This window comes from Suncus etruscus, chromosome 20 (genome assembly GCF_024139225.1).
Source record: "Suncus etruscus isolate mSunEtr1 chromosome 20, mSunEtr1.pri.cur, whole genome shotgun sequence".
In the NCBI taxonomy this organism is placed as follows: Eukaryota; Metazoa; Chordata; class Mammalia; order Eulipotyphla; family Soricidae; genus Suncus; species Suncus etruscus.
The window spans coordinates 36,653,091-36,667,011 of NC_064867.1; the positions used below are offsets into that span (position 1 = coordinate 36,653,091).

A 13,921-nucleotide genomic window follows, 5' to 3' on the forward strand; every position below is an offset into this window, starting at 1 on the left:
GGGGACCATATAGGGCTCCAGGGATCCAACCCTGAATCAGCTACATGCAAGACAAGGACCCTACCCACTGTGCTATTGCACCAGCCCCAATATGTATATTTTGTTTAAGATGTCTTAAAGCTTAAAAAATACACTAACTCTTTGGAAAGGATATAAACAAATATCTTTGAGAATATGAAATTCTTTGGCTAGAGAAATAGTATAATGGGTAAGCAACCTTGCACCCACACACGCACTCATACAAATACTAGTTTACTATTAAATTGTCCTCTCTTTAGAGCCTTCTCAAAAATCTTGGCTTTCTGACTCAGTGAAAACACCCTCTACTTTGGGCACTCAGAATCCACCCCTCTGCCCTCCCCACGCCACAGCAGTCGCACTTCCCATCTAATCCTGCAGATCTTTGCCTTTGCAGATCTTTATCCCTCACTGCACGTTAGCCCTGTGAGGGAACAGTCCTTCATTGTACAGAATGTGAAGAGGCAAAAGGAATTTTAATGGTTTGCCCACAATTACATAGCTGCTAAGTGGCAGTCAGGACTTAAACCCATCTCCAACCTTAGAATGTTTTGTGTTTTATTTTTCTAGGGGGTTGGGTAGGTTTACTCCCAGTGTGGTACTTGGGCGACCATGTAGGATTGGAACCTGAGGCTTTGCCAGCCAACCACGTTCCAGCCCTTCGAGCTGCCTTCACAGCCTGAGTACATTATCCTGTGTTCTTTTTCTTTTCAAGAGTCTGACTGAATCAAGAAATGCTTTTGATTTCTGGAGTGTTTGTATATTAGCATCACAGCACTAATGTTCCCCCTTTTAATTTTTGTTTGTTTTGTTTTGGGGCCACACCTGGTAGTGCTCAGAGGTTACTTCTGGCTCTGCACTCAAGAATCGCTCCTGGCAGGCTCAGGGACCATATGGGATGCCAGGGGTCTAACCCAGATCACCCTACCCACTGTGCTATCACTCCAGCCTCCCCCTTTGGATTTTTTTTTGGGGGGGGGGGTTTGGTTTTTGGGCCACACCCAGCGGCGCTCAGTGTTACTCCTGGCTGTCTGCTCAGAAATAGCTCCTGGCAGGCACGGGGGACCATATGGGACACCGGGATTTGAACCAACCACCTTTGGTCCTGGATCGGCTGCTTGCAAGACAAATGCCACTGTGCTATCTCTCCGGGCCCCCACTTTGGATTTTTGGGCCACACCTGGTAGTGCTAAGGGACTACTTTATTATTAGAGATGGCACTTTTTTTTTTTTTTTTTTTTTTTTTTTTGGTTTTTGGGCCACACCCGTTTGACGCTCAGGGGTTACTCCTGGCTATGAGCTCAGAAATCGCCCCTGGCTTGGGGAGACCATATGGGACGCCGGGGGATCGAACCGCGGTCCGTCCTACGCTAGCGCTTGTAAGGCAGACACCTTACCTCTAGCGCCACCTTCCCGGCCCCAAAACATTTTTTTTTTTTTTTTTGGGTTTTTGGGCCACACCCGTTTGACGCTCAGGGGTTACTCCTGGCTATGTGCTCAGAAATCACCCCTGGCTTGGAGGGACCATATGGGACGCCGGGGGATCGAACCGCGGTCCTTCCTTGGCTAGCGCTTGCAAGGCAGACACCTTACCTCCAGCGCCACCTACCCGGCCCTGCACTTTTTTTTTAATATCTTTATTTAAGCACCTTGATTACAGACATGACTGTAGTTGGGTTTCAGTCACATAAAGAACACGCCCCCTTCACCAGTGCATTCCCATCATCAATGTCCCAAATCTCCCTCCTCCCACCCCACCCTCTCCTGTACTCCAGACAGGCTTTCTACTTCCCTCACTCATTCACATTTTTACGATAATTGTCAGTGTAGTTATTTCTCTAACTACACTCACCACTCTTTGTGGTGAGCTTCATATCGTGAGCTAGTCCTTCCAGACCTCATCTCTGTTGTCTCTGGGCATTATTACAATAATGTCTATTTTTCTTAAAACCCATAGATGAGACTATTCTGTGTTTATCTCTCTCTGAGGATTTTTTGGGGTGGGGTGTTTTGTGTTTTGTTTTTTTAGGTTTGGGCCACACCTGGTGGCGCTCAAGGGTTATTCCTAGCTCTGCGCTCAGAAATCACTCCTGGCAGGCTTGGGGGCTCCTGGCAGGCTTGGGGTGGGGTGGCATATGGGATGCTGAGAATCAAACCCAGTTCATCCCGGGTCAGCTGCGCACAAGGCAAATGCCCTACTGCTGTGCTATCTCTTCGGCCCTTAGTGATTGAGATTTAAAGGACTACTCTTGGCTCTGAACTCAAGGGCTGCTCCCAGTGATGCTCAAGAGACCTTGTAGTGCTGGATATCAAGCCCAGGGTTCTCACATACCAAGCATATGCTCAAACCATTGATCCATCTCTCTATCCTCTATGTGATCTCTAGTAACTGACAACTATTGCCAAATAATTAACTAATTCAACAGATGTTTCCTAAAAGCTGAAAGCACTCTGAACCTGGTTTCTCTTTGTTGTCTAATCCTGATACGAGAGTACAGCCCTCTCGAATCCTGTACTTAATTCTGTATTTTCCTGCAACATTTAATTATCCTTTTCCCTTCTCCAAGATTTCTGAGTAGCATTCAATATCTACCTCATACTCAAAGGAAGTTCCTTAATTTATTACAGTATAAAAAAAAGACTGGGTATACCAGTATCCCAGATATGGGGCTGGAGTGATAATACAATGATTAGGGCACTTGCCTTGCACATAACCAACCCAGGTTTGATCCTTGACATCCCATATGATCCCCTGAGCACCACCTGGAGTGCTTCCTGAGTGCAGAGCCAGGAGTAAGCCCTGAGCACTGCTGGTTGTGGTTCAGAAACAAAGTCCCAAATGTATGTGCTTCAGAAATCTCTGTTGTAGGGCCAGAGTAATGGTACAATTAACGTGGGGCACTTGCCATTCACGTGGCTTCCCCAAGTTCAAGTTCTGGCACCCCAAGAGTGATCCCCGAGAACAGAGCCAGAAGTAAAACCCAAGTACCACTGGTTATGGCCCAAAAACAAATGAAAGAAATCTCTGTTGAGAAACATGGTCATTTAAAACATAAAGACTCTAAAAGACTCGTTTATTAGGATAAATGCAATATTGGGTAGTATTACATCGGGGGATGTAATACTCGGAACCATGCTCCCAATTTGGTGCTCAGGATCCTTGCAAAATGAGAGATTGAGCCTGGGCCTCCCCCATGCTTTACATATTGTCTCCCTCCTCCCAGAACACTTAGATTTTGAAAAGTTTCTGCCTAGGAGTGCTGCCAAACAGGCCTCTCATGTTTGAATGGGTCTTCGAATTCTCTTACCTTCTCGCGTTACGCTTTTCAAAATCCCTTTGTCTCTGTTGTGTTTTTCAGTCAAGTCCTCATTCGGAGCAGAGTCCTCAGGGAAAATGGAAAATACATCCCCAAACAGGTACTCTTTTTTTCTCTGTTTTCCAGAGCGCCACAGTCTGTGTTTGTTCAGGGCACTGGAGTTGGCGGGGAACTGTCAGCTGCGGCCTGGCTGGTGTCGCTGTCACTGTACTCTCACCCATCCTGCAGATTGTTTTTAAATGTGACCCAGCTAAGGTGTCCTGGCCCCTGCCAAATTGGCTGCTGCCTCAGTACAACAGCCCATTCCAAGAACCTTTGGGGTGATAGCTTGATGTTACGCTGTCATGATTTTCAGACTTAAAAAAGCTCTGTTTCTCCACTAGTCTTTCTTGACCAGAAAATACTACTTCAACAACCCAGAGGATGGATTTTTCAAAAAAACCAAACGGAAGGTAGTTCCTCCTTCTCCTATGACTGGTAGGTTGATTCCCGCTGTAATCTGGCTCATTTGTAGCATGAGTTAATAGATTGAGGCCAGGGGGGTCTGAGCAGAGGAGGCCTCTGATTTAAATGTCAGCCTAGAGAAAACAATAGTCTCTGAAAGATATTCTTGGACTGGGATCTATGAAACAGTGGGATTCTCTTTTTTTTATATTGTAACTAAGTCTTCTGGAACCCCACTATATAAAGTAGATTTTTAGAAAACTCGAACAGAGTGCTCACTTCGGCAGCACATATACTAATGTTGGAATGATACAGAGAAGATTAGCATAGCCCCTTGTGCAAGAAGGACACACAAATTTGTGAAAAATTCCATGTTTTAAAAACTCAAATAGGGATCAGAGTGATAGCACAGCAGGTAGAGAGTTTGCCTTGAACATCTCTGTCCTGGGTTTGATCCCCAGCACTATATATTCAGAAAAGATCCCTGAGCACAGGGCCGGAGTAAACCCTGAGCACTGCAGGTGTGACCCCAACACAAAACATACAAAAAACAAGCTCAAATATCCTGGCTTGATAGTCAGGGTACGAGGGAAATGTCCTCAGACTCCACTGGAATGGCCTCGGATCTCAGCAGAAATGTCTAATACCCAGCGACCACACAAGGCCTGCACCCCATTCTCTGTCTGAGTGAGGGAGGGTCTGGCTATTTCTGTGGAACTCCCTGTGACCAGCCTTTCCTACCCTGACAGACCCTGGTTCCTTCCCACAGGCTCCAGGCCAGTGGAACAGAAAAACCTCTTATTCTGTGTGTCCTGACCCTCATTTAAATGTTCATTCCTTTGATTAAAACCAACTATTTCAAATGCAGACAGGGTACTATATATTATTTTAGTGGATCATGTAGAAAATCTAAAAGAAAGGCCCGTATACATATGAAAAGATGATAGAAATGTGTGGCACGCAACATAGTTGGAACTAGAGATTGTGCTGAGTGAAGTCAGTCTGAAGGGAAGAGACAGATATAGAATGACCTCTTAGGTGAGACTTAGATACACAGTGAGGTAGCAACGAAGGACCAAAGGCAACATAAATGGGAGAACTGGTCCACATAATTGAGTTGGGGAGGAGCACTTAGTCAAGAGGGAACTTGGGGACCTTGAATCAGGATGATGGGTATGGGGTTGGAATTTGTGCATGAAAAACCATAATTAGTAGCATTGTAAATCACAGTCTCCATTTAAAAATCCAAAATAATAATAAAATAAATTTAAAATTATTTTTTTTGGGGGGTGACACCCGGTGATGCTCAGGGGTTACTCCTGGCTATGCACTCAAAAGTCACTCCTGGCTTGGGGGACTATATGGGACGCCAGGGGATCGAACCGAGGTCTGTCCTAGGCTAGCGCTGGCAAGGCAGACACCTTACCTCTAGCGCCACCGCCCCGGCCTCTTAAAATTATTCTTAAATCTGTGGTATTCATATTAAGACAAGATCTTTTGTTTTGTTTTGTTTTGTTTTGTTTTCTTCCTGGTTTTTTGGCCACACCTGGTGATGCTCAGGGGTTCCTCCCGGCTCTGCATTCTGGAACCACTCCTGGAGATGCTCAGGAGACTAGATGGGATATTGGGAATCAAACCCAGGTTGGCTGTGTGCAAAGCAAGTGCCCTACCCACTGTGCTGTTTCTCCAGCCCCACGATGAGATGTTCTTTGTAGCGTACTATTGGCAAAAGTTGAAAAACTTGGCCACAGCTACTACCGCTGTTGAAGGAGAATCTGGTGGGATCTTTCCACTTTGCGTTTTTTTGATTTATGTGCATGTTTCCGTGCCAAAAAAGGGACTGGGTCTCATAAATACAGAGCATAACATTTGCCACTAACATGCATTCCTGGCCCACTTTCCATTTTAGATGTTCAAATCCTTTGACCAAGAAATTCTTCTAAAAAAGAAAAATTTTTCTAAAAGTTCATCTTACAGAAATATGTAAGCACTGTCAAGGGCCAGGGCTCATTTGTAAGCACTGGAGAGCGAGAGACCCCTTGGTATGCAGACCACAGGCCCAGGGGCTCACCTGTATGAGCATGGCCCTGAGTGTGATCCTTGGCACCACATATCCTTCCCCAGCCAAGCTCTGCTGGCCCCTATTAAAAAGTAAGCAGAGCCATAAGCAAGCAGTTTCTCTTTATGTATCAGTTGGAAGATAGCACTGGTAAAACAGGCCTTGACCAAGAGGGGCTTCAACTATCCACGTCTGAGTCCATGAATGTTTTACAATGCACTTGCCTTTCTTTAATCAGCAAGTCAACTTCAGGTAAATCGAAAACCAGGAGGCACACCGTGAAATGTCATGACCCTTGTGCTTCTGTCTTAGACCCCACCATGCTCACGGACATGATGAAAGGTAATGTCACAAATGTCCTCCCCATGATCCTCATCGGCGGCTGGATCAACATGACTTTTTCGGGCTTTGTCACAAGTAAGTCACAGTTCACACAACTTTGGTTTATGTCACCCGTCCTCTCGCCCATGACCTTCCTTCAGGCCCTCTGCTCTATAGGGGACACGGTTACTATTCTTTGAATACAAATGTGATGATGGCTCCTGTCACAAAGTGATGATAGTAAGTTCATAATGGTGCTGTGTTTTTCTGGGGGTGTGGGATTCCCCCAGCAAGTGGTTGTCAACTTCTTTTTTTTTTTTTTTTTTTTTTTTTTTTGGTTTTTGGGCCACACCCAGCGATGCTCAGGGGTTACTTCTGGCTGTCTGCCCAGAAATAGCTCCTGGCAGGCAAGGGGGACCATATGGGACAGCAGGATTTGAACCAACCACCTTTGGTCCTGGATCGGCTGCTTGCAAGGCAAACGCCGCTGTGCTATCTCTCCGGGCCCGGTTGTCAACTTCTATAAGAACCAGCTCTGGAGTTAAAGATCCAGGGTGGCAAAGGATATACTAGTTACACTTCTTTATTTTTTGTTTTGTTTTCTTTTGTTTTGGGGTCACACCCAGTGACGCTCAGGGGTTACTCCTGGCTCTGCGCTCAGAAATTGTTCCTGGCTTGGGGGACCATATGGGACACTGGGGATCAAACTGAGGTCCGTCCTAGGTCACCCACGTGCAAGGCAAATGCTCTACCATTGTGCTATCACTTGGGGCCCTCACTTCTGCATTTTCTAAGTGTTGGGTAGCCTTTTTGTTCTAAGTTGTTGGAGTCAGGTCGCTTTCTACGCAATGTTACTTTTATCTTTGTTTGTTTCTGGGTCATACCTGGTGGTGCTAGGGTTATTCTTGGCTCTGCACTTTGGAATCATTCCTGACAGTGCTTGGGGATGCTCATACCCTCTGTACTATCTCTCTGGCCCCCTGCAGTGTTGTTCTTTGTGTGGCTCTCTTTCCCTTGGTGGTTAAGGAATTAAAGGGCAAGCTTCTTTTCAGATTTTGGGTCACAGCTCTGCTGAATCCTTGCTTCTATAGCAATAGAAAAGTGGGTATTGTTCAGCGAAGTGTAGCTGAGGAACATTTGAATGTTATTTCTTCGGAAATTGCCACCAATATCCTCCTCCTTGTGAAAGTCATTTTTCAAACTGTGTGGCACAGACTTCCCACCCCTTCAGACAGACTATTTACATTCAAGCTTCATCTGTTCTAAACATAAACAAGCTCCAACTGAACATGTCATTTTTTTTTCTGCAGCCAAGGTTCCATTTCCTCTGACACTTCGTTTTAAGCCTATGCTACAGCAAGGAATTGAACTTCTCACATTGGATGCATCATGGTGAGAATACTGTTTTTTTTCCCTTTCTCCCTTTTTTTTTTTTTGTTTTTGCTTTGTTTATATAGTTTGGTTTCTGAACCATGCCCAGAAGAGTGCGAGGCTTACTCCTAGCTTTATACTTAGGGTTCATTCCTGGTGGTGCTGAGGGGACCCTATGTAGTGCCAGGGATCAAATCAGGACCAGCGATGCACAAGGCAGCAGGGCTAGACCAGCAGTGCCCCCTAAAGCTTGTTGACATACTCAAACTGTGAGGATTAGCTGGATTGGCTCCTCCTGTACTGTGTGCAGTCAGTCCAGGGGTGAGGTCAAAGTGTGGATTCAGTCTGTGCAGAAGTGCTCGAGGTGGTAGAAAAGTGAATTTGGGGGCCTGGTATAATTGGTAGGATGCAGCTGACGTGGGTTCGATCTTTATCACCTAGTATGGACCCCAGAGCTCTGCCAGGAGTGATCCCGGAGCTCAGAGCCAGGAGTATCCCCTGAACATTTTCAAGTGTGGCCCAAAAATGAGTAAATGAATGAATCAAAAGTGAGTACAGGCATTTCTGAAGTGCCCAACTTATTTTACCCTTGCTTCACAGGGTGAGTTCTGCATCCTGGTACTTTCTCAATGTCTTTGGGCTCCGGAGCATTTACTCCCTGATTCTCGGCCAGGATAATGGTGAGTTTAAAGCCCATCTCGAGTGACAAGTAGATTGAGACTAAGATAATTTCACCACGCCAGGGCCAGAAGCATGGTGCAGGGCATGCTACTTGTCAGCATCGTGAAGTGTCATTCCTTAAGTACCAATAGATTAGTCCCTGGCAGTCACGGGCACAGTATTTAGTTCCCCATTGTCTGATATCCTCACACAAGGGATCTTGTCAGCAGCACCCCTGGCTCATTCACCCTGCTCTCTGAAGCAGGGTCTTAATCTCCCCCAACAGGTGACCAAGAGAGAGTGGAAGGAGCCCTGCTCCGTAGCTGCTAGGGGGTATGTTGCCTGTGAATGCAAAGTTGCGCCAAGAGAGGAGATAGCTCAGGGACTAAGAACGGGTTTGTGTGCTGGAGTTGGATCCCTGGTGCCTCAGAAAAAGCCCTCAACCTCAGCACAGAACTGGGAAGGGGCACTGAATGCTGTCGGTATGACCCACCAGTAAAGAAATGATCATGAAGTCCATCTGACCGCTGTTTTCCTTGTGATCTCTCTCCGATTCTCATACCCTTTTCTTAGGAGAGACCAAGTGACTCCCTTCAGTCCCAGAACTAGTGCCCCATACACAGGACCCCTTTGAGACTCAATCTTAGTGGGGGTGGGCCTGTGCTTGCTACACCCTGTGCTCAGATTGTGTCTTTCTCTCTAGCCGCTGACCAATCCCGGATGATGCAGGAGCAGATGACTGGGGCCGCCATGGCCTTGCCCGCAGACACCAACAAAGCTTTCAAGGTACAGCGCCCCCCACTTCATTTCCTGGGCTCACTAAGGTCTGGTATGGAAAGGAGTAGCCCACATTCCGACCTCTGTGTCTCAGAAATCAGTGCAGTTGTTGTTCTTAATGCTTTTCATTGCCAGTTTCACTCACACTCAAGTGAAGCTGTTTGAATGATCTGATTGGGGTTGGTAAAGAGCATGGGGCTTAGGGTGCAGGCCTGGCCTGGGGCTTGCTCTGGCTCTATATCAGGACTTGGCACTCTGTGAAGTGGCCTTCCTGAGCATTGCTGGAAGCACCTGGTACTAGCTAGCACCAGGAGAGGTGATCTGGAGGACCCTGAACATCACAAGGCGACCCAGGTAATCCTCCCACAGCAGAGCCCGAGAGCACTCTCTCCTTCGGCCCAGCTTTGACCTGTTGGCCAAGAACCACCAGTAGTGGCCTAGGGTTTCCTGAGCACCATTTGGGAGCACCCCTACAAAAAAGGCAATTTGATCAAAGGCACCAAGTAAGCGTTTATAATATTTTGTTTGTTTTTCTGGGGAGCCACCCTGGACAATTCTCAGAGTTTACTCCTGGCTCTGCTCTCAAGGATCACTGTGGGCGGGCTCAGGAGACCATATGAGGTTCTGGTTTTAGAACCAGATCAATTACGTGCAAGGCAAGTAGCCTTTCTATTTATTTGTTTATTTATTTATTTATTTATTTATTTTTGGTGTTTGGGTCACACCCAGCAGCGCTCAGGGGTTACTCCTGACTTCACGCTCAGAAATCACTCCTGGCAGGCTCGGGGGACCATATGGGATGCCAGGATTTGAACCAATGGCATTCTGCATGAAAGGCAAATGCCTTACTTCCTTGATTTCTCTCTGGCCCCTATTTTTTTTGTTTTGTTTTGTTTTGTTTTTTTGTTTTTGGGCCACACCCGGTGATGCTCAGGGGTTACTCCTGGCTATGCGCTCAGAAGTCGCTCCTGGCTTAGGGGACCATATGGGACACCGGGGGATCGAACCTCGGTCCATCCAAGGCTACCGCAGGCAAGGCAGGCACCTTACCTCTAGCGCCACCACCCGGCCCCCCTATTTTTTTTTTTTAAGATTTTGTTTTGTTTTGGTTTTGGTTTTGGATGGGGTCACATCCAGCAGTGCTCAGGGGTTACTTCTGGCTCTATGCTCAGAAATCGCTCCTGGCATGCTCGGGGGACCATATGGGATGCCAGGATTCGAACCACTGTCCTTCTGTATGAAAGGCAAACGCCTCACCTCCATGCTATCTCTCCAGCCCCGCAAGTGTCCTTTCTGCTGTACTATCTCTTTGGCTCCAACAGTCATAATTAACATAATTGAATCCTCTAGAAATATGTACAAATTTCATTTTAAGAAGTAAGTATTTGGGGCCGGAGAGATAGCATGGAGGTAAGCATTTGCCTTTCATGCAGAAGGATGGTGGTTCGAATCCCGGCATCCCATATGGTCCCCTGTGTCTGCCAGGGGCGATTTCTGAGCATAGAGCCAAGAGTAACCCCTGAGCACTGCCGGGTGTGACCCAAAAACCAAAAGAAAAAAAGAAGAAGAAGAAGTAAATATTAAAGTTAGTAAATCAGGGAAGGTGCTTGCCTTGTGTGGAGCTTGCCCAGGTTCAATCCCTGGCGTGCCATATGGTCCCCTGCACCCTGCCAGGTTTGATTCCTGAACACAAAAGTAAGCTTTGAGCATGCTTGTGTGGCCCCAAAATAAAGGCAAACAAGAAACCCTCAATAATGGGACCCCAGGGAATTCAGTAGCTTACTGTTCCCAAGCCCTTATACTGGGATCCATCTGCAAGTCCTGGAAGTACAAGGGGTTACCCAGGTAGTCCCTGCCCATAGGGCCTGGTACCTCAGTGGCCCCTGTCTCTGGGCCTTAACTGGGTGACTGGGAAGTCCACTAAGCCCCGCCTGAGAAACCTCCCCCATCTGCCTGTTGATTGGGCCAGGGAGACAACTCCAAGAGTAAAATCACAAGCTGTATGTGGTGCCTCAGCTTTCCTCTGTGGCCTCTCCTGGCCCCCCCAAGCACCACCAGAGGTGACTCCCCACCCCCTTCTACCAAAAGTCAAAGGCTTTTTATTCCCCCCAGAAAATGATAGGCTGATCTTAGAGTAAAATCTGGGGGTTCAGCAGAGCTCAACTGTGCGGTTCCTATTGAATTTCATGGAGCATTTTTATGCCATAGTCAGCATTCAGAGAGTATTTGAGAAGCAGGATTCAGTATCAACTCCCCTGAGCTTGGCCATAGTAGCTGACCTTCCTTCGCCCCATTCCGTATGTCTGTAATGGGGGTTGAACAGCCTGCCACGCCTAGGGCCATTCTAGCTCCCGCCCCAGAGCTGCTGCGGGGTAACTGCCCTCCCCCACCCGGACCCCCTTCCTTGCAGACAGAATGGGAGGCCTTGGAGCTGACCGACCACCAGTGGGCACTCGATGACGTTGAAGAGGAGCTCATGGCCAGAGACCTCCACTTCGAAGGCATGTTCAAGAAGGAGCTGCAGACCTCTATTTTCTGAAGACCAAGTGGGGCCTGGCTGGATCGGCAACCTGGAGGAGCGCTTCACTTTGTACCATTCGTTGTTTGAGCCGGAGCCTCTGAAAATAAAGCGGCAGCCCTGCCTACTGTGGTCAGAACCTGGAGGCAATGTGGGGAACATACTGGGGGCAGCTGCCTTTAGACGTTTCAGATTTTCTTCTGGGTCTCTTGGGAAGGTCAGAGAAAAGGGGAAACCACGTAACGTAAGATTATGCACAAATTTGTCCTGGGAAAAAGCAGTCAGTCAGACCTCCTTGCCACTTGCAGTTAAATGCCTGGTCTCCTGAGCCCAGACCTCCCGTCTCTTTTACCTGTTACATTTCTAGTTGACATTTTTGTAATTCTTTATGCAGATACTATACTTTCATTCTGAACATTTAGGAAGGTCTGGGTGAGCAAAGGAAGCGGGTTGGTTTTGAGTTTACCGAGTGACAAAGGACCAGTGGGTCCCAGACCTCCTGCAGATAAGCACTCCAGAGCAGATTGGGGCCAGACGTGGCAAACCAGGGCCCAAGACACCGCCCACTTCTCAAGTGCCTTTGGGATCATCCAGGACAGGCGGGAGGGCGTGCGGTCTAGGTCAGCCCTGTTTACAGACCTTAGAGAAAGGCCGAGAGACAACTGTTGGCTGACACATTGCAAAGGTTACCAGGAATAATTCTGGGTGTGCTGTCGTGGGGAGGTGGCGGGGGGGCCGTTTGAGTACCAAGAAGCAAATGTAAATTGCATGTGGAGCACTGTAATCAGAACCCATGGATGGAGCTTGCCTCTACAAATTAAACCATCCTGTTTTCTCTTCTGTAAAATTGCTGGCTCTGTGGGTCACTAACGACTTTCTGCCAGGAGTAATGAGTGGCTGCAGGCCCCAGTGTTAGAGGTATAACTAAAAAAGATGTGACCTCAAGGGACGCCAAGGACCTCAAGAACTGCATGAGAAAAGGATGGCACTGAGACTTTCTTCGGGTTGCAGAGATCTGAACTGGGGGGGAGATGGACAGCTATGGCCCTAACCTCCAGAGCAATGCATGTGGGGTAACATGCATTCATGTGCACACATTTCCTACGATATTCCAGGGGCGTTGGCCCTTCCCAACCTGGCCCAATGACCCCTAGCAGTTCCTCAGATAGTTTTCATAGATCCTATCATTCCAGACCTAAATAGAAACGTACCCCAGAGAAGCCAAGACCTCACCGCACTAAAACTACAAGAAAGACACAACACCGTGGCACTGTTTGTGATAACCACAAGTGGCACAACCCTGCGGCCCAACACATCAGCTCAAAAATGAATAAGTAAATAAATACATAAATAAAGAAGACATGCCCATCCATATAGTGGAATAGTGCCCAGCATTAGAAATGACAAAAGTGGGCCCGGAGAGAGCACAGCGGCGTTTGCCTTGCAAGCAGCCGATCCAGGACCAAAGGTGGTTGGTTCGAATCCCAGTGTCCCATATGGTCCCCCGTGCCTGCCAGGAGCTATTTCTGAGCAGACAGCCAGGAGTAACCCCTGAGCAACGCCGGGTGTGGCCCAAAAACCAAAAAGAAATGACAAAAGTGCACCAGACAGATGGCATGGAGGTAGGGCATTTGCCTTGCATGCAGAAGAACAGTGGTTCGAATCCCAGCAGCCCATATGGTTCTCCAAGCCTGCCAGGGGTGATTTCTGAGCATAGAGCCAGGAGTAGCCCCTGAGTGCTGCCAGGTGTGACCCAAAGATCAAAAAAAAAAAAGACAAAAGTATCAATCTTTTTTAAGCCTTTTGGCTAAGATCAAGTGTAAGCATTATGAAAATGAGGTGAAAGCAGTAGAATGACCAGTAGGGTGTTTGTCTTGCATGCAGTCGACCCAGGAGTGATTCCTGGAGCATCACCCCAAAAATGACTAATGTGAGGTTAAAGAAATTTTGTTTTGGTTTGGTTTGTTTTTTGGGCCACAACCAGTAACACTCAGTTTACTCCTGGCTATGTTCTCAGAAATCGCACCTGGCTTGAGAAACCATATGGGACGCTGGGGGATCGAACCTCCATCTATCCAAGGCGAGTGAAGGCAAGGCAGATGCCTTACCGCTTGCATCACCACTCCAGCCCCTTGTTTTTGTTTTGTTTTGTTTTTTGGTTAAAGAAATTTTATAGCAGATGTTTGCCTTGCATGTAGCTGACCTAGGTTTCATTTCCAGAACCCCATATGAGCCCTGGAGCCCATCAGGACTGATCATTAAGTGCAGGACCAGTAGCAAGTCTGAGCACTGCTGTGTGTGGTCTCAGAATAAAATAATATTCGGATTAGTTTGGCAACACAAGATGGTCATAACATGTTAACTGAAAGGGCTGTTAGACCATTCATACAATCCTGACTTGGAAGAAATGACCAGTCAGAAATGCAAAGCCACAGG

The 13,921-nt window shown here is 47.3% G+C and overlaps 2 protein-coding genes and 1 non-coding gene across 4 annotated transcripts in view; 2 read left to right on the top strand and 1 right to left on the bottom strand.

Annotated features, from left to right (window-relative positions):
* The window catches only part of FANCD2 (FA complementation group D2), a 1,230,368-nt gene that overhangs the window by 1,041,310 nt on the left and 175,137 nt on the right, over positions 1 to 13,921 (bottom strand). The gene's annotated exons all lie outside the window — the stretch shown is intronic.
* The window catches only part of EMC3 (ER membrane protein complex subunit 3), a 146,271-nt gene that overhangs the window by 2,948 nt on the left and 129,402 nt on the right, over positions 1 to 13,921 (top strand). The window contains exons 2-8 of one of the 2 annotated variants that reach the window (XM_049766328.1): positions 3,378 to 3,435; positions 3,719 to 3,812; positions 6,151 to 6,255; positions 7,470 to 7,551; positions 8,131 to 8,210; positions 8,894 to 8,976; positions 11,378 to 11,513. In XM_049766328.1, the coding sequence (XP_049622285.1) occupies positions 3,378 to 3,435; positions 3,719 to 3,812; positions 6,151 to 6,255; positions 7,470 to 7,551; positions 8,131 to 8,210; positions 8,894 to 8,976; positions 11,378 to 11,506 (631 nt within the window). In that variant the 3' untranslated portion in view covers positions 11,507 to 11,513. Of the gene's footprint in view, positions 1 to 3,377; positions 3,436 to 3,718; positions 3,813 to 6,150; positions 6,256 to 7,469; positions 7,552 to 8,130; positions 8,211 to 8,893; positions 8,977 to 11,377; positions 12,333 to 13,921 lie in introns of those variants that run through there. The other variant, XM_049766327.1, reaches the window with a different exon arrangement.
* LOC125998364 (U6 spliceosomal RNA) lies at positions 4,051 to 4,158 on the top strand. Its single transcript, XR_007491953.1, has one exon. It is a non-coding gene; the product is annotated as a U6 spliceosomal RNA (small nuclear RNA).